The sequence below is a fragment of the Podarcis erhardii genome, assembly GCF_964252035.2.
Source record: "Podarcis erhardii genome assembly, chromosome: 3".
Classification (NCBI taxonomy): Eukaryota; Metazoa; Chordata; class Lepidosauria; order Squamata; family Lacertidae; genus Podarcis; species Podarcis erhardii.
This window is the reverse complement of record NC_138507.1, coordinates 124431486-124450701: the sequence shown is the minus strand read 5'-3', so window position 1 is coordinate 124450701 and position 19216 is coordinate 124431486. Positions and strand designations below refer to the sequence as shown.

The 19216-nt window shown below is 52.1% G+C and overlaps 1 protein-coding gene across 1 annotated transcript; it reads right to left on the bottom strand.

The window, feature by feature from the left end:
* Positions 1-7222: 7222 nt before the first annotated feature.
* ATRAID (all-trans retinoic acid induced differentiation factor) lies at positions 7223-13942 on the bottom strand. Its single transcript, XM_081855022.1, has 6 exons — positions 13664-13942; positions 11726-11797; positions 10324-10395; positions 9940-10061; positions 8333-8433; positions 7223-7482 (listed from the first exon to the last, which is right to left on the bottom strand). The coding sequence occupies exons 1-6, from the start codon at positions 13930-13932 to the stop codon at positions 7378-7380; spliced, it is 741 nt and encodes a 246-aa protein (XP_081711148.1). The 5' UTR covers positions 13933-13942; the 3' UTR covers positions 7223-7377.
* Positions 13943-19216: the final 5274 nt, after the last annotated feature.

Below are 19216 nucleotides of genomic sequence, written 5' to 3'. Positions count from 1 at the left end.
GCGGCGGAGCCCGGCACGGGGGCGCGCCCGAGGCGGGGGCGGGGGCGAGCGGGGAGCGGGGGCGCGCGGAGCCGGAGGGAGGAGGGCCGGATCGGGGCCGGAGGGCGAGGCAGGAGCGGGGGCGCGCGGAGGAGAGGCGGAGCCGGCCGGGAGGCCGCGGAGGAAATGACGGCGGGAGGAGGGGAGGCCTCGATCCGCGGAGGGGATCTGCCCCTTTTCCCCTTAGGGGGACGCAAGGGCCCGGATCGGGTCCTGGGGGGGTGTCCCTAGACCAGGAGAAAATAGCAGAGGCCGAGCAAGGAATCCTGAGAAGCCAAGCCAAGCCTGATCTCTAATCTTCCACTCTTGCCCCGGGATCCCCGCTCGCCACGCGCAGGAGGAACAATGGGGCACAAGCCCTTATATCGACTGGGGAAATTGCCCTCCCCCCCCCCCGAGCCCCAGACCCCCCCTCCATACATGCATCACAAAAGAGGTGTGCTGTTTTGGTTATCTGCCAGGTGATCTGATTGCCTTTCCTGGTAGTCTCTCACCCTTTGAGATGGTGATTTCCCAATTCCTGAGACAATGGGAAGCTTCCCTCGCCCCCTCCCTCCTCTCAGAGAAAACATTGGGTCAGTTTGGGAATTAAAAATGGTTTCAGGACGGCCTTCCTGTGCTGATCTATCTACGTGCTTGGTTGGTACGTTTATGAACATTTATTATACATTTAAGACTTTTAAATTCTAATCACAAAAGGAGCCCCCCCCCAAGACATACAGCTGGGGGTCTCCACAGCCCCCCAGCCACGCTTGAATGGAAACCTCGTGGCACAGCACACCCATTGCTTTTAATGGAGGGATGCATCCTTTCCAATGTTATCACTTCTTTTTTTCATTAGAAAGTGCCGTTTATGAAGTTTGCAGAGGAGGGCTACCCGCTTACACAGACAGAGGGAAGACCCCCCCCTCTGCTGGCTGTGCCCTGTGCCCAGGCAAGCCTTAGAAATGCCGTTTTGTGCAAGCAAAATTTCAAATGCCCCCAACCTTTTTTGGGGAGGCAGTGAAAGGTTGCTGGCTACCAGGGAGACCAGGCCAAGAAGCCAGTGGACTTCACTTTTGGCATTACCCAACAAGGTCAAAGCTCCCCGGAAGCCCACAACCCGTGCAAGGGAGCCGGCAGCTGGGCAGGGCTAGTGGGAGTTGCAGTGCAACATCCTGGAGAGGCAGAGGCTGCTCAGACATTGCCCCGGGGCATGGGCGGCAAGCGGCAAATGCCTGGCGCTGCTGCACAGCCGCAGAGAACTCTTGCCATTGTTATAAGAATTTTAAGGTCTTAGGTAAAGGTAAAGGGACCCCTGACCGTCAGGTCCAGTCGTGGCCGACTCTGGGGTTGCAGCGCTCATCTCGCTTTACTGGCCGAGGGAGCCGGCATACAGCTTCCGGGTCATGTGGCCAGCAGGACTAAGCCACTTCTGGCGAACCAGAGCAGCGCATGGAAACGCCGTTTACCTTCCTGCCGGAGCGGTACCTCTTTATCTACTTGCACTTTGACGTGCTTTCGAACTGCTAGGTTGGCAGGAGCAGGGACCGAGCAACGGGAGCTCACCCCGTCATTGCGGGGATTCGAACCGCCAACTGTCTGATCGGCAAGTCCTAGGCTCTGTGGTTTCACCCACAGCGCCACCCGCGCTATATGTAATAAATGTTCATAAATGTACCAAGCAAACACATACATAAATATATAAAGCACAATAAAAAAATTCCTTCCAGTAGCACCTTAAAGACCAACTAAGTTAGTTCTAGGTATGAGCTTTCGTGTGCATGCAAACTGGTATCTGAAGAAGTGTGCATGCACACAAAAGCTCATACCTAGAACTAACTTAGTTGGTCTTTAAGGTGCTACTGGAAGGAATTTTTTTATTTTGTTTTGACTATGGCAGACCAACACGGCTACCTATCTGTAACTGGAAATATATAAAGCACATGTCTGAAACCCCACAGAAAAAAAGACCTGAACAAATTGACCTCAAATATTTCTCTGCAAGGTCAAAGTGGGAAACCTCCCCATTGTCTCTTTCTTCACAAATCCTGTCTTAAGGGCACATTTAAGATATGAATAGGGTGTGAGCCTGTGACCTGGCTCAGGAACTAAGTATTTATCATTACAAAAGACTGGCCAGGCTCCCCAGGAAATTCAATCAAGTAACCATTAAAGAGGTGTAGCAGGAATTTAGGTACAGGTTGGGGGGGTTGCCCCTCCAGCAGATATCATGCACATGCAGCCCACTACCAAAGTCAGCACAATCACTTTTGTGACTTTTACAGATAGGTAGCCGTGTTGGTCTGCCATAGTCAAAACAAAATAAAAAAAATCATTCCAGTAGCACCTTAAAGACCAACTAAGTTAGTTCTAGGTATGAGCTTTCGTGTGCATGCACATATCTGAAGAAGTGTGCATGCACACGAAAGCTCATACCTAGAACTAACTTAGTTGGTCTTTAAGGTGCTACTGGAATGAATTTTTTTATTTTGTTTTGTGACTTTTGTGATTTGTCCCTACAAAACACTTCATCACAGTTTCTTCCTAGCTATTCAAAGGGCCTTTGCTGCACAATACCAAATGTAAGAGTTCACTGATAAACGTATCTCTGTACTGGCTCACTGGGGAAACTTCAGAAATTCATCTAGACCTGTGAGCTCAGCTACTCAGTAGCCCCTCTGCCTGAGGGATAATCCCTGGCATCCTGATACCTGAGTGCCAGACAGGTAGCCCTTCCAGAAATAACAAACCCAGATGAAGACAAAAGGGTGTGATGAACTTGGCTGTTAAACAGAGAAATGTAAATGTCTCTTTTGTTCCACTTGATGGGTGTTTGGTGGAGGGCAAGGGGAACCATGGGGCAGGGTCCAGGATGCTCAGATTCCTGCCACCAGACCTCCCCTTTCACGATGTATTAGTGATGTAGTTGGGATGTAACATGGGGATTAGCAGCTAATAAAAGTTTGGGTTCTCTTTTGTTTGGGGCTTCCACCTTGTTCCACCTGGTGGCAGGTGGGAGTCCTGTCGCAACAGTCTTCAATCAAGACCAAGCCTACTGGCTGCTCTTTTGCTCTGGTCTTCCTGGCTGGTGTCCTTGTTTTTTGTCCAAGGGAGCCCTCAGATTTCTCTGTTAACACGGGTAACCTGCCAGACAGGAAATAAACGATGACAGGAGATAAACAACACACTCAGATTTCTGCTTTAGCCCGTCCTTTCTGTGATGTAGGTGTGATGTGTCTGGGGGTGGTCTTGGACTCCAGGGCGGGCAATTAAAAATGTCTATATAAGGGCAGGCACACCTTTGTTCTGGGTCCTCCTCCGTCCTTCTGCATGAGAGGGGAGCCCCCTGTTGCAACAGTTCAATAAAGATCAGGCTTATGAGCTGCTTTCCTTCTCAATATTCTTTGGTTGGCCTCTGTTCTTTTCTTCAACCGATGGAGAACCTGCAAAGGACTCTACAAGGGCCCTTGTGTCCCCCATAAGGGAATAAGGGCAGATTTCCGTTCATTACACCACACTCCGGTTCACGTTGCCCCAGGTGCCTCTGGCAGCCCTTGGCACGTGGCTCTCCTTGGCATGCTTTTCCCAGGGAGTCCAGCAGGGGACGCTGCTGCTGTGCCTCCAGGCCATGCGAGATGCACGGGGACATGCGTGTGGCTTAGACAGGAGCAGTGCATTGTGGGAGGATGAGGTGGGGGGGGAGATCTCCGGGCGCAGCAGCCAGCAGGGGGCGCTTTGCAGGAGGGAGAAGCCAGGCTCCATGACCTGGCAGAAGCAGCCGCCTTGGGGGTTTGCCACTCAGAGGTTGCTCACCTTAGCTGCAATTCCTGCAATTCCACCCCCACTGTTCTGCCTGGACACTGAGGTCCAGCGCCAAGGGCCTTCTGGTGGTTCCCTCGCTGCAAGAAGCCAAGGGAATCAGGCAGAGGGCCTTCTCAGTGGTGGCACCCGCCTGTGGAACACCCTCCCACCAGATGTCAAAAAGAACAACAACTACCAGACTTTTAGAAGACATTTGAAGACAGCCTTGTTTAAGAAAGCTTTTAATGTTTGATGTATTAGTGGCTGGGGAAGCCCAGCCAGATGGGCAGGGTGTAAATTATTATTGTTGTTGTTGTTATTATTATTATTATTATGGCAGGGGGTTGGTCTAGATGACCCTCGGGGCCCACCCCACTCTACAAATCTATGGTGTGTATGGGGAATGCTCAGACGTTGAACCACTCTCAAGTATTTTCACGGCAAGAATTTTGTTTTGTTCACTAGAGGCTCCTGAGGCTGTTTTAAGGGAAAACACTGGAGGAAATTAGACCATAAGAAAAGCCTTCTGGATCAGACCAATGGCCCACGGTTACAGAAATTACGGGGGGGGCACATCTTTAAAGTTGTTTAATGTTACAAATATTATGCATAAATGTATCCTTTCGACTTGACGGCTCAGGGAAGTTACCTAGGTTTATCATATAAAATCAACTCCTTTGCCAGTTTCCTCCATTTCAACACTTTTGCCCTTGGAAAAAGGACTCTTTTCCCTGCCACCTCCCCAAGGGTGAGGACATGTATACACACCTCCTACCCCAGGAAGTGCCCAGAGGTGACAATTGCTGAGCTGATTGTTGGCCAAGGAAAGCCTAATCCCATCACCGGACTTGCCGAGGGGCCAGACATGCAAAGGAAGTTCTGTTGTGCTTTGGGTGGTGGGACTTCAGAGGTCTTTGCCTATGCTAATTTTATACCTGGGTCTTGCCCTGACTGTCTGCTTATGCTAATCTTGTACCAAGGACTTTTCTGGACATGTTTGCCAAGGTTAAACTGGTGTAACCCCTGTCTACCCCTCCCCTTTGGTGACATGTCAGTGATGCAGCAATGATGCTGTATGAATTGTATTCTGGGATATGGTGGGAAAGTTTTAAAAGTCCCTGTCGCCCCATCCTCGGGGTTCAAAATTCCTCTTTGAACCTATTGCGCAATAAACTTTGGTCTACAGCTATTTGCTCCGGTTGACTGGACTCCTTCCTTTATTCCGCAGGGACCAGCGGGCTCTGTCCGACCAGGTGGGGGACTGAGCAGCCTCACACCTGGATTTTTCGGTAACACCCACCTAGTCCAGGGCTCTCACATGGGCCAAATTTCAAAGCGTTCCCTGGTTGTAAAGCTGGCACCAGCAGAAGAGCTACTTTGGGCCCCAGATGCGAATGATGCTCCTTGCTTGGGGCTGCTGGGTCCGGCTGAACAGATCTTGCCTGCTGCCACCATCAGTGCAGAACTGTTTGCACAACTCAAATCTTAGAGCAGCAAATACCACCTGGTGGGCTGCTCCGGCATCAAGCAGGGAGCAGGTGCCCCTTCTTCCAGTTCTGTGATTCCAGGCTATGGAGCACCACCAGCAGAATACTTGCCTGCCTTGTTTAATTCTCTGTAGGAAGCAAAGGCCTCCTTCCAAGAGTTCTGGAGCTGGCGTCCATCTGAGGTGTAGGCAGGCAGGCAGGCAAAAGACACAGCCGTTTCCCCCCTTTTTGTACGTGATTCTGCATTTGGAGGGTGGCCCCATCTCCCCCTCCCCAATAAAAAAGTACCGTATTTTTCGCTCTATAAGACGAACCAGACCACAAGACGCACCTAGTTTTTGGAGGAGGAAAACAAGAAAAAAAATATTCTGAATCTCAGAAGCCAGAACAAGAGGGATCGCTGCGCAGCGATTCCTCTTGCTGTTCTGGCTTCTGGGATAGCTGTGCAGCCTGCATTCACTCCATAAGACGCACACACATTTCCCCTTACTTTTTAGGAGGGAAAAAGTGAGTCTTATAGAGCAAAAAATACGGTATTTTCCTGGCACCCTTCAAAACTCTTTGGCAAGCTGAAGGGAGCAGCAAAGATGAAGAATGAGTTCCCTGCAATTCAAGCGTCCCAGGAAGGCCCTGCTCTTTCACAGAAGGAAAATAGGCAGCCAAGGTCTCCCCAAGTGACCACAGGAGCTTCTTCACAATGGGGGGGGGGGCGATCGAGTTCATAGAATCATACAGGCGGAAGGGACCTGTGAGGGCAATGCAGGAATCACAACTGAAGTTCTTACACAACCAGCCAAACTGCTGGACTACACCGAAATGGCAAAACTAACAGGAAGACAGGTATCAAGAGGATAAGATTTAATAAAAATAATGGGGGAAATTCATAATTTATTTAGGAGACCACTGTAATCAAATTGAAACTTTAGCTGGACTCTGAGACTCACTTGTAATGTAATGAAAGCATGGATGATTTGAAAATTGAAATTTGGAGAACAGAAGCGCTCCAACTGGAGAACAGCCTTCACCAAAGGTGTCCTAGGCTTTGAAGACACTCAAACTCAGGAGGCAAGGGAGAAACGTGCTAAGAGGAAGGCACGCTTGGCAAATCCACACCGTGATCAACTCCCGCCCAGAAACCTCTGTCCCCACTGTGGAAGGACGTGTGGATCCAGAACTGGTCTCCACAGTCACATACAGACTCATTGTTAAAACTGTGTTTATGGAAGACAATTTTACCCGGCTAATCGCCAAAGAAAAAGAAGAAGAAGAAACATTTTAATAAGGAACCATTCTAGGGTATGGGGGGAAGTCAAGCAATTCAGAGAATCTCAAGAGACGGTTATATAATTGATTGTAAATTTGTATTGATGAAAACAAACAAAAAAAATTTCAAAAGAAAAACAAAGTTCTTATGCAACCTTTGGGCAATCCTGTTTAAATGCCTGGAATGAACCTGAGGGGGCCGTGAGCAGCTCACAGGGGGCCGCTGCCTCTGCATTTCCAACTCGCCCTCAACACACAGAAGCAAAAGTGTGAAGTTCCTTCATTTCAGCAATTGTGGGTGAGGACGTCAACACACAGGTGCCCTGTCTCCAGCTTGACTCTTCCTGGGGGACAACGGACAAACCTTTCTAGGGAAATAGCGCACAGCGGGTTTTCTGGGAGAGAGTTCCACGCACCTGCAAAACAAGGGGGGCAACCACCATCCCTCTGACTCTGGCTGCGTCAGGGACCCCATCCATGAGGCCCTTTGGGGGTTTGGAGGGCAGCAACTGCAGCGAGGCTTGAGAGATGCAGGTTCTGCCCCTTGTGAGAATCCCAAGATATCAGAGCGGCCTTGGCGGAGAAGGGGGCAGCCCAGGGCGCCTCTTCCTCTGGGCTCGTGGGGCACCAGCTGCCAGGAGCTTCTCTGGCCAGCAGCCCCAAGGCAGAGACCCCTGAGCCCGGGGGGGGGGGGGTTCGATTCCGCCACAAGGACCATTCCTCTCCGTGTTCTGCTTCCAGACTTTATTACAAACTTGTGGCCCAAGCCAAAGGGTTTCTGTCCAGCTGCAGAGAAGAGAAGCCTCTAGGAGACCTTTGCCTTCCGCCTCTGGGTGACCCACAGGAGGAGGGAGAGGGCGATGGTGACAGCTCCCAAGGTCCCAAAGAACAGCAGGTAGGGGAAGGTGCCCTGGAAAAGAAAGGTCAGTTAGGAAGACTTTTCTCCTCTTGCGGCAGCCCCCAAAGCCCCCCAACACCCAAGCCAGTCTGGGGAAGGCTGGGAGGGGGCAATGCCTTTGACTCTTGGCTGCCGCTGGACCTGGCTGGGTCGAAGGTCTGCCTTCTTGCAGAGAATCATAAATTGGATGAGTTGGAAGGGTCCCTGAGGGTCTAATAATAATAATAATAATAATAATAATAATAATAATAATATTTATACCCCGCCCTCCCTGACCAAAGCCGGGCTCAGGGCAGCTAACACCAGTAAAATTACAGTAAAAACAAAACAGGGGTGGGGAACCCCAATTTAAAATGCAGGTTAAAATGCAATTTAAAATGCAGCCTCATTTTAAAGTAGCTGATAAATCAAGACCATAAGGGGAGGGAAACATAAGGGTCAGACTGAATCCAAACCAAAGGCCAGGCAGACCAGCTCTGTCTTGCAGGCCCTGCGGAAAGATGTCAAGTCCCGCAGGGCCCTGGTCTCTTGGGACAGAGCGTCCCACCACGTTGGGGCCAGTGCTGAAAAGGCGCTGGTACAATTCCCTACAATGCAGGAATCTTTTTGCCCATCGTGGGGCTCGAACTTGTGGCCCTGAGCTGCCCACACAGCTGCAGGGCTGGGGCAGGGCTCCCGCCGTTGGGCCAGGGTGGGGGGGCAGCGGCCCTGCATTCCTGGCCTCCGCTGTCTCCCAGCCCCCAGGCTTTCCTGGTGCACGAAAAAAGCCGCTCTGCTCCAGTTGAGTAGCACAACCCCCCCGGCCCCCTCTTTGCACCCCTCCTCTCAAACACAAAGCCCCCCGCCCTCTGGGGCAGCTCACCTGGCGCAGGCACTTGTAGCCGTAGTGGGGGCTGGTGCAGAGGCACTGGGGCAAGCCGGGCCCCTCGTGGGAACACAAGGAGTCCTTTGGGCACAGGTGGCCTGCGGGAGGAAGAGGACAAGAGAAGGAGACTTTCCCCACATCCTGCAGGTGAAGAATGTTCAAGAAGAGTCTGCTGGGTCAGGCTAATGCCAAATCTAGTCTAGTGCTCTGTTCTTACAGTGGCTGACCACACGCAGGATTCAACCAGCCTCCTTTCTGGCTACCAGGGCCAGGCCATGATGTCTCGGTGGTAGAGGCAATGAGGACCCCCCCCCCGGGAGCTCCCCAGGTCCTTGCAGGGCTCCCCTCTGTTCCAGCGAGGTCTGAGCAGAACGTCCCACGCAAGGCCACAGGTCTTGTGCAGGAGAAGCTCCTGGCAGCTGGTGCCCCACGAGCCCAATGCATCTGCCCGCCCCTCCTGCAGCCCTTGGCAGGAACCCAAAAGAGCTGCAGTCGTCCTTTCTAGGGTTGTGCCTCGAGGGAGACGGGTGGTTGCCCTGAGCAACTGGGCCGTGTGGCACGAGGGATCCTGGGATGGCCCTGGACTCTGGACTGTTTTCCTGCCCTCCACTGAGCTCTCTCAGTCCTGCTTGTGGCCTGATCTGAACACCAAACAGACACAGCACCATGCCCAGGTCCCAGGGTGGGTCGCTCTCGCCCCACAGGGAACTTCTGGAACCCCTGAATGGTTCAGACCCGGCTCCAATTCCTACACTGTGGGGGTCAGGTGGGATTGCTATGAGGAATCATGAAATATGGAGCACGCCATTGCGTCCGCGATGAAAGCATTGCTGTGACTGGGCCTGATTCATTGACAATAATTTCTGATCAAATCCCACAAGCCTCTCCACCTCTGCCCCATCTTCTCTACTGTCCATTTTCTACACCTGACAGGCACGTAAAGCATTCTAAATCACAGACTGGTGGCTTCACCAGACATCCTGAGCCATGAAGATAGGAGGTAACTTTGATGTAGCTTTCGTTAATCTTTAGATAGATCTTAAGGGCCAGGAAGGGAGCTTACATGGAGATGGTAAATGCCGCTTTCTTTCCTATGGGTTTATGAGCTCTGGGGGTACTAAATGCATTCCTCCTTGGCTCCTGTTTATTTACATTAACCACGTATGCACGCTCAAGTAGGAAATAGTTTCTTTGTAGTTAAAAGGATTTCTTCTGATCTGACTTTGTCCCACGTGGGGTTTTTTGAAATGCTCAGAGGAAATCTGATTGGTTCTTACTAACCAACGTAAAAAGTTCTCTTGTGAATAAAACGACCTGGGCCAACGGCTGGACAGGATTATTATTGGCACTCCTCCCAGAGTCTTGCTGGTCAAGCCTCGTGTGTATTCTATGAATCAGAGTCTAATCCTTCCTTGCTTTGGGAACGCAACACTACACACAACATCATCCTGCAGCTCCTTCACTGCAGCGGATATAGGAAGGACTTTGGTGGCTCCCCAAATCGATGCTTCCTGCGCCCCACAACTGCCCTGATCCCCCCCATTCTGCATGAGGCTGTTCCTCCAGCCCCCAAGCAGGCCAGCCCCTGCCCACCCCCTCCATACCGAGCCCCCCTGAGCCATTGCAGGGGTTCCTCTGGCCGTGGCAGATCCGGCTGCTTCCTTGGACGGTGACGTTGTCCCAGCCTTCGTTGCCTCCAGGGCAGTCCAGCGTCAGTGGCAGAGCGCTGCGGATCAAGGGGAATTATGAATCTCACCAAGTCCAGGACTGGTCTCCCCCCAACTGTCCCAGCAGCAGGACTTGGAAGCCATGTCCCAGGGGCCCGCCCTGCAGCAAGGGGCCACGGGAGCCACAAAAAATGTCCCAGCCACCACGAAGCTGCTGTTTCCCAGGAGGCAGCGGCACCAGGGGAAGCCATCACCCTCAGGCTCAGCTGGCACAGTCCAGGAGAAGCAGGAGCCCCCAGCCCAGCTCTCCACCCCACTCACAGGGTCTGCAGGTGGGTGAAGCCCCGGAAGGCGTCTTCAGGGAGAGGCTCCAGAGGGTTGTCAGTCAGGTCGCTGCATTGAGAAGGAGGAAGCACAGTCAGGCCCTGAGCTCTGGTATGGAAACACAGGAAACGGCCTTTTGCAGAGTCAGGTCCACTGACAGGGTCTCTCCAGGGCAATGGTTCTCATACTTTTTCCCTTGGGCCACAGAATAAAAATTTGCTTTGGCTGCACCAACTTTTAAACTGGTAAGAAATACATTGGGAAATGAAAAGAAACTGCTCCTAGCAGTGCTTGATTCAGTACGTTTCCAAGCACAGTTCAAAGTGTTGGTGCTGACCTTGAAAGCCCTAAACAGCCTCGGCCGAATATAACTGAAGGAGCGTCTCCACCCCCATCGCTCAGCCTGGACACGGAGGTCCAGCACAGAGGGTCTTCTGGCGGTTCCCTCCCTGCGAGAAGTGAGGTTACAAGGAACCAGGCAGAGGGCCTTCTCGGTGGTGGCACCCACCCTGTGGAACGCCCTCCCACCAGATGTCAAGGAAATAAAGAACTATCTGACTTTTAGGCGACATCGAAAGGCAGCCCTGTTTAGGGAAACTTTTAATGTTTGATGCATTATTGTGTTTTGATATTTTGTTGGGGGCCACCCAGAGTGGCTGGGGAGGCCCAGCCAGATGGGCGGGGTATAAATAATAAAATTTTATTGTTATTGTTATCATTATTATTATTATAGCATAGCACCACACCCTTTGAGAGCCACTGTTCCAGGGTTTGGGGCATGAAAGTTTTACCAGCCCTTCTTGCATCTGCCCTCCCCTGAGGTTGAACCTGAGGCCTTCTGCATGCAAGGCACCTGCTCTGCCACAGGGCACATTTTGGTGTGGCACATCACACGGGCGCCACTGCCCCCTCTGGGACTGGGCTACCAAAACCTCAGGGCAAGTGTATCATGTTGAGGCATTATTTCTAGCCTGAAATGGAGCGCAGATGAACAACCCAGAAGAGGGTGCTTGAATACAAACCTCAGGCTCCCTTCCTAATACTTCCCTGTACAGTGGGGCGCCAAGACTGTGACTCAACCCCATTTCAGGGCAGCCAAATCCCTGCATGGCGTTACACCTGAGCAAGCAAATACACAGCCAAGCAGAGACCAGAACTCTGTCCCTCCAGCTCCCTCTGAGAAGGCCGGGGGGAAAGGACAGGCGAATTCAGGTTAGGATCCAAGAGCTGAATCCGTCCCACCAATCCAGCCTGAACAAAGGAGCCTAAAGAGGGCTTGGAAGGCCAGAGAGTTCCACAGGCATCTGGCTGGCCACTGTGAGAACAGAATGCAGGACTGGGGGGGGGCCCTTTGGCCTGATCCAGCAGCCAGACTCCTCTTAGGTGTTTATGGACTCACATGAGCAAAGCTGTGCTGGCCTCCTGGAAGCTGGAACACAAGTGCTGCAGCGAGCAGTTCCCCAGATCCAGCCTAGAGGACAAAGAGAGAGGAGCATCAGTTGACAGGAGTCCCCAGTCCCTGCCCTTCCTTCCCTCGCCCTCCAGCAGTTTTGGAGGTTGGGGCTGAAGGATGAGTTTCTCACAGCAGCAGTAATATGGGGCTCACCCCAAACCTCAGCCGCAGAGCCTCGCACTTCCGTTGGGCCTTTGGAACAGCCGCCAACTAGCAGCATCAGGTCACAATCTGTTCCAGGCTTCCAAGCAGAGAATTGTAGAGTTGGAAGGGACCCTGAGGGTCATCTAGTCCAACCAACTGAAATGCAGGTGCCCTCCAGATGTTCATCAGCACTAGCACCATGCAGCTATGCTGACAAGGGCTGATGGGGGTGCTAGTCCCACAAATATGGAGCATACCAGCAGTGCCAGATTACCAAATAGCCAAAGTAGACACCGGCCTATGGGCCCCATGACAATGGATCAAAATAATATTGATTTCATCCTCAAAGAATTTTTAATTTGGAAGAGAAACTCCCATTAACTCAGAAGCCTACATTATTGCAAGCCCCCCCCCCAAGGTTTTGACTGCCTAGGGGCCTCCACAGGGTTCATCCAGCACTGTGTATCAGGTTCGGGATAGATGCATCAGTCGTTTGGGGGCCACCTGAGAGCATCATCTCCTCCCCAAGGGCCCACAAGAGATTTTCTGCAATGCATCCAAGTCCAAGCGGTGATGTGGGATGAACATTTTCCTCCCCCCACCCCTGACAAGTTGGCCAATTGTCAAGGGATAATGGGAGCTGTAGTCCAGCAACATCTGGGAGGCGCAACATCTGCTACGCTTGCCACCGTGAATGACAGTGCATTCACATCGGGTGACTGGAGCAGCTACCCTGCTGCCAGAATCTAAGGTCAGAGTGACAGGTCACATTTTCCAGGTGACTATCCCTTGGGAGCGCACATGCCAGGCAGTGGTGCTGCGAGTGTGACCTGGGGGACCAGAGTTTGAATTCCCACTTAGCTGTGAAGCTCACTGGATGAACCTTGGACCTGTCTCTCAGCCTAACTCAGGCTTCCTCAAACTCGGCTCTCCAGATGTTTTTGGCCTACAACTCCCATGATCCCTAGCTAGCAGCACTAGTGGTCAGGGATGATGGGAAGTGTAGTCTCAAAACATCTGGAGGGCCGAGTTTGAGGAAGCCTGGCCTAACCCTACCTCACAGGGTTGCTGTGAGAATAAAATGGGGAGGGGAGAACCAAGGCCTTGAGGTCCTTGGAGGAAAAGGTGGGATATAAATAAAAAGAATATTTATGCATTCTGTTCTTCAGGCACTTATTTATTAAATGTATATACTGCCCTTCACTCAAGGATAAAGCTACTATTTGCAAAGCTAAGCAAGGTCTGGTGTAGGTTCAAATTGGATTGGGGCCTGCATGTTGACACTGCTGCATTGCAGATGCTTGGACGTTTCCCTTTCTTTAAGGGAGATTCCCTTATTCCGAATAGGATTCCTCGCAAGAAAAGGCAAAAGTTGACAGCTATGCTTGGGAATCCCTTCCAGTTCTACAATTCTATGATTCTAAAACACAGCATAAAAGCAGAAGATATATAGAATCATTGATCCCGGAATGGCAGAGTTGGAAGGGACCCCAACGGTCATCCAGTCCAAATTCCTGCGAGGTAGGAATCTCAACTAAAGCATCGGACATAAAACCACACATTGACAGAAAGCAGCGCCCCTCCCGGCACGCTGACATCAGATTCGGTGACAGAGGGCAGCGTCTCCGTCCCTCCCTCCGCTCAAAACTGAAGAGTGTCCGGGAAGGGTCCCCTTTTCCAACGTGGCCGGGATTCCCTTGGCTGCAGCCCCCGGGCTCCCTCCCGGCCAGCCGGACTCACCCCACCACCAGCACCGCGCCGGCGGCGGCGGCCTCGCCTCCCGAGCAGCAGCAGCAGCGGCCCCGCAGCCGAGCGCCCGGCCGGGAGGAGCACTGCGCGGCCACCGCGGAGCCCTTCCGCACGGACCCCGGGCAGCAGCCTCCGCCGCACACCGCCGGCAGCCCCGCGCCCTCGCCGCCGCCTCCCCCCGCCGCCGCCAGGCAGGAGCCCAGCAAGGGCAGGAGCAGCAGCAGCAGCAGCATTGGGGAGAGGCGCCTGGGCGCAGCCATGATGCAGCACGTGACCCCGCCCCGGGAGGCGTCACGTGAAGGGCAGAGGCCCCGCCCCTCGATGGCGCCCCAGGCGCGTGCGCAGTCTCGCTTGGGAGGGAAAGGGGCGGGGTCTGCGCTGGAGCGCGAGGAGAGGCGGGTCGCTGGATCCCGGGAGGGCGGGGCAGCCTCGTGTTCCCATGCGGGTCAAAAGTCCCTGTGGACCTCGGGATCCAGGTAGACTGCCTCTGCCCCTGGAAGCTCCTCCCCGAGGGAGGGCAGAAGAAGAAAGAGCCGGCAGCAGGATCAGGCCCAGGGGGGACAACACCACCCAATATATATATCTCTATATTGTTGTTGTTGAGTCATTTAGTCGTGTCCGCCTCTTGGTGACCCCCTGGACCAGAGCACGCCAGGCCCTCCTGTCTTTCACTGCCTCCCACAGTTTGGTCAGACTCATGCTGGTAGCTTCGAGAACAATGTCCCACCATCTCGTCCTCTGCCGTCCCCTTCTCCTTGTGCCCTCCATCTTTCCCAACATCAGGGTCTTTCCCAACATCAGGGTCTTTTCCAGGGAGTCTTCTCTTCTCGTGAGGTGGCCAAAGTCTTGGAGCCTCAGCTTCAGGATCTGTCCTTCCAGTGAGCACTCAGGGCTGATTTCCTTCAGAATGGAGAGGTTTGATCTTCTTGCAGTCCATGGGACTCTCAAGAGTCTCCTCCAGCACCAGAATTCAAAAGCATCCATTCTTCGGGGATCAGCCTTCTTGATGGTCCAGCTCTCACTTCCATACATCACGACTGGGAAAACCAGAGCTTGAACTATACGGATCGTTGTTGGCAAGGTGATGTCTCTGCTTTTTAAGATGCTGTCTAGGTTTGCCATCGCCTTTCTCCCAAGAAGCAGGCGCCTTTTAATTTCCTGACTGCTGTCACCATCTGCAGTGATCATGGAGCCCAAGAAAGTCAAATCTCTCACTGCCTTCAATATAAACATTTATAAATATGCACAAGCATGCATCACTCTCATGTTGCAAAAACACATTGAGCACCTACATTTGCAGCACACCAAAAGGTCACAGAATCTGTGCATCCAAGCGGAGTGCTCTGAAGAATGGCATTCTTATTTTCTGCCTTGCATGGTTCCTGGGTGAGCAATACTCAGTGGGCAAACTGAAATGAATGAACATGGTTAACTTAAGTCAAGGGGAAATGTGAATTAAATTGGAGGGGGGGGTATGAGATGCCTGGTTGTGCACCCACAGTAGTGGCCAGAAGAGGAAAGACTGCAGAGAGAGGCATCTTGGTGCATCTGCAGCAGCGGAACCGGACGCCTTCATCTGCCTCAGCTGCAACTAAACATGTCTTTCCTGTATCGGTTTCTACAGCCACAGTAGGAGATGCAACCTTCTAATGGTTTGACTTTACCCCTGGAAGAACACTCCTCCTTTGTCTCCTGAGATAGACAGATGCCAACCTGTGGCGCCCGCCCTGTGGAACGCCCTCCCATCAGATGTCAAGGAAATAATCCACTATCTGAATTTTAGAAGGCATCTGAAGGCAGCCCTGTTGAGGGAAGTTTTTGATGACTGATGTTTTAATATACAGTGGTACCTCGGGTGCAGTACTTATTTTGTTCTGGAGGGTGTTGTAAATAAAAATATGCCCTTTTCCCTTATGGGGTATCCAAGAGCCCATATAGAGTCCTTACATAGGTTCCCTATTGGTAGGAGAAAATAACAGAGGCCAACCAGAGAATATTGAGAAGCAAAGCAGCTAGTAAGCTTGATCTTTATTGATCTGTTGCAACAGGGTGCTCCCCTCACGCAGGAGAGGAAGAGGACCCCCCAAAATGCTGTGCAAGGGCTTATAAAGACTTTTGAAATTCCCATTCTCTAGATCAAGACCACCCCCAGAAACATTATGCATTCATCACAGAAGGGGGGTAACCTAAGACCACCCCTCAGATAAGGCAGTCTAGAACAGAACATTTGCATGTTGTTTTCTCCTGCCGCTTTATTTCCTGTCTGGCAGGTTACAATAAATCCATTTCTTGGGGAGCCTGGGCAGTCTTTTGTAATGATAAGGCTCACACCTTTATTCAAACACAGATTAAGACAGGATTTGTGAAGGAAGAGACAATGGGGAGGCTTTTCCATTTTGACCATGCAGAGAAACATTTGCTCAGTTTAGGAATCAAAATGGTTCCAGGTTGGCTTTCCTGTGCTGATCTATGTACGTGTGGTTATGAACGTTGCCATATATCTAAGACCATAACATTCCTATCACAAGGGCTGTACTTAACCTGAAACTGCTCTAAACCTGAAGCACCACTTTAGCTAATGGGGCCTCCCGCTGCTGCTGCTGTGCCGCCGCAGCCCAATTTCTGTTCTCATCCTGAAGCAAAGTTCTTAACCCGAGGTACTATTTCTGGGTTAACAGAGTCTGTAACCTGAAGCGTCCGTAACCTGAGGTACCACTGTACTTTTAATCTTCTGTTGGAAGCCACCCAGAGTGGCTGGGGAAACCCAGCCCAATGGACAGGATATTAATAATAATAATAATAATAATAATAATAATAATAATAATAATAATAATAATTCTACTGTGGTGACAATGCAAAAAAACCCAGCATCCTGTTCTCTGTTTCCTCACAGTGGCCAGCCTGTGGGAAACCTGCAACTGCAAGCAGGATCTGAGCACAAGAGCAACTCCCCCTCAGGAGCATTGCTCCCTATGACTGTGGAGGCAAAGAGGGGCTGGGGAAATCCAGCCAGATTGGCCGTGTAGAAATAATAAATTTTATTATTGTTGTTGTTATTATTATAGAGCAGAGCCACTGCCAGCCCTCTCCACCTTCATGAATTTCCCCCCAGTTCTCATTTAAAGTCATCCAGGTTGGTGGCCCTGGCTGCCCCTTGTGGGAGGGAGTTCCACAATTTAATTCCGCTGCCTGAAGAAGGCTTTGCTTTCATCCCTTGCCCCTCTGGATCCTGGCACGCAGATTTTTTTGCTCCCATGTGCATCCTTCCCTCACGGGTGGTGCTGTGGGTTAAACCCCAGAGCCTAAGACTTGCCCGTCAGAAGGTCGGCGGTTCAAATCCCCGCAATGGGGTGAGCTCCCATTGCTCCGTCCCTGCTCCTGCCAACCTACCAGTTCGAAAGCACCTCAAAGTGCAAGTAGATAAATAGGTAGGGAAGGTAAACGGCGTTTCCGTGCGCTGCTCTGGTTCGCCAGAAGCGGCTTAGTCCTGCTGGCCACATGACCCAGAAGCTGTACGCCGGCTCCCTCGGCCAGTAAAGCGAGATGAGCGCCGCAACCCCAGCCACTGCACCCCTGCCTCTTCCCTCCAAAGCACTTCTGGCAACCTGGCAGGGGCGGGTCTTGCGGTGCTGCCCCTGTAAAGTGGGTCACTCTCCTGGCAAGTGAGGGGCTGGTGCAGTCAGGGCGCCCCTGCCAGGCACCAGGGGGCACTTGGAGGTGCCAACCAGGAGGTGGAGGCCTGCACTGCAAGTGGGAATCACAGAATCAGAGTTGGAAGGGACCCCGAGGGTCATCTAGTCCAACCCCAGCTACTTTAAAATGAGGCTGCATTTTAAATTGCATTTTAACCTGTATTTTAAATTGGTGTCCCCTTTCCCCCTATTATGTTTTACTATGTTTTTTTGGTGTTAGCAGCCATGAGCCCGGCTCTGGTCAGGGAGGGTGAGGAGATTTCACCCCTCCCATACCCAAGAATCTCCTGAGAATCTCCTGAGGTCTCTGCTGACTCTACAGAGAGGAGGAGCAATGTACTGCTCTCTACTTAATTAGTCAAGTGAGTGAATCTGTGTGTGAGAGAGAGTCAGTCAGTCAGTGTATCGGAGAGAGAGTGCAAGAGATCGTGTTTAGTGATAAGATTGCTGCTAAGAGCAGCTGCAGGCACTCAGAGTATAGCATTGATTTATGCTCAGAATATTTAGCTCTGTATATAGTTTGTATCATAGCTGTAGTTATAGAATAAAGGAAAATATTTTACAGAGCTGCTCTCCGAGTGGTTTATACTCTGCAAGACTCTGCAAAACGCGGCTGCGCAACGGCTGTATTATTGAGGAAGTGAATCCGGTGCTCTCAGCTCCAAGCTGTGAGTCCACAGCACTGTGACCTGTCCCTGTGAGAAAGGTGTCTCTGGCAGTGCTACCCAGCTCGCCTAGCCCAGTCGGGGCTGTAGTGCATGAGTCCAGTTGGTACACTGGCTCAAGGGCGATGCTGACAGAGGGCGGGGTATAAATAAAATTATTTATTATTATTATTATTATTATTATTATTATTATTATTATTAAATGCAGAAATCTCACCTAAAGCACCACCAGGGGCAGAAGCCAAAAGTGGAAGCCGGACTCGCTTCCAATTTGCAGGGAGATGACAATGGGGAGAGATCTGGGGTTCCGCCTCTGGGGGGCGTGTCACCACCTGCCACTTCCTTCTTCACAGCCCTCCTCTCTAGCAGGCAACTCTGTCATTATAACCCTTTGCTTTCTGAAACACTCATTCCTCCTCCTGGATGGAAGAAGGGTGAATGTGTGCCAGGATCCAGGGGGAGGGGTAACAGCAAAGCCTCCTTCGTGCAGCGCAGAGTTAAACTGTGGAACTCGCTGCCACAGGAGGCAGTGATCACCCCAACCTTGGATGGCTTTAAAAGAGGACGGGCCAAATTCACGGAGGAGGCGAGGATGGCTCACAACCCGCGATGGCTTTGCTCTGGCTCCGCAGTCGAAAGCAGCAAGGCTTCTGAATCCCAGTTCCGGGAAAGCACAGGAGAAGAGAGGGCTGCTCTTGGCCTAGGATCTTGCTCTTGGGTTTCCCTTGGGGGGCAGCTGGGGGGCCAGAGTGGGTGCAGGGTCCTGGGCTAGATGGTTCCCCTAGATCCAGCTGCTGCAGGGCTTGAGGAGTCTGGAATGGAGCCTCCATAGACAGAACCAGTCTACCTTAGAATGGCAGAGCACAAGGGCGGAGGAAGGTGCTCTCCTCCTGCTTGGGCCGCCTGGGTGCCACTGTGGGCACAGGATCCTGGGCCGGATGGGTCCCCTTTGGCTCCATGCAGCTGCCTTGGGATTCTTCCTGCATGGAGCCTCCAGGGCCAGAGCCAGTCTACCTTAGCGGGCCAAAGGCGCTCTCCTCCTGCTGGGGGCACCTGGGTGCCACTGTGGGCGCAGGATCCTGGGCCGGATGGGTCCCCTTTGGCTCCATGCAGCTGCCTTGGGATTCTTCCTGCATGGAGCCTCCAGGGCCAGAGCCAGTCTACCTTAGCGGGCCAAAGGCGCTCTC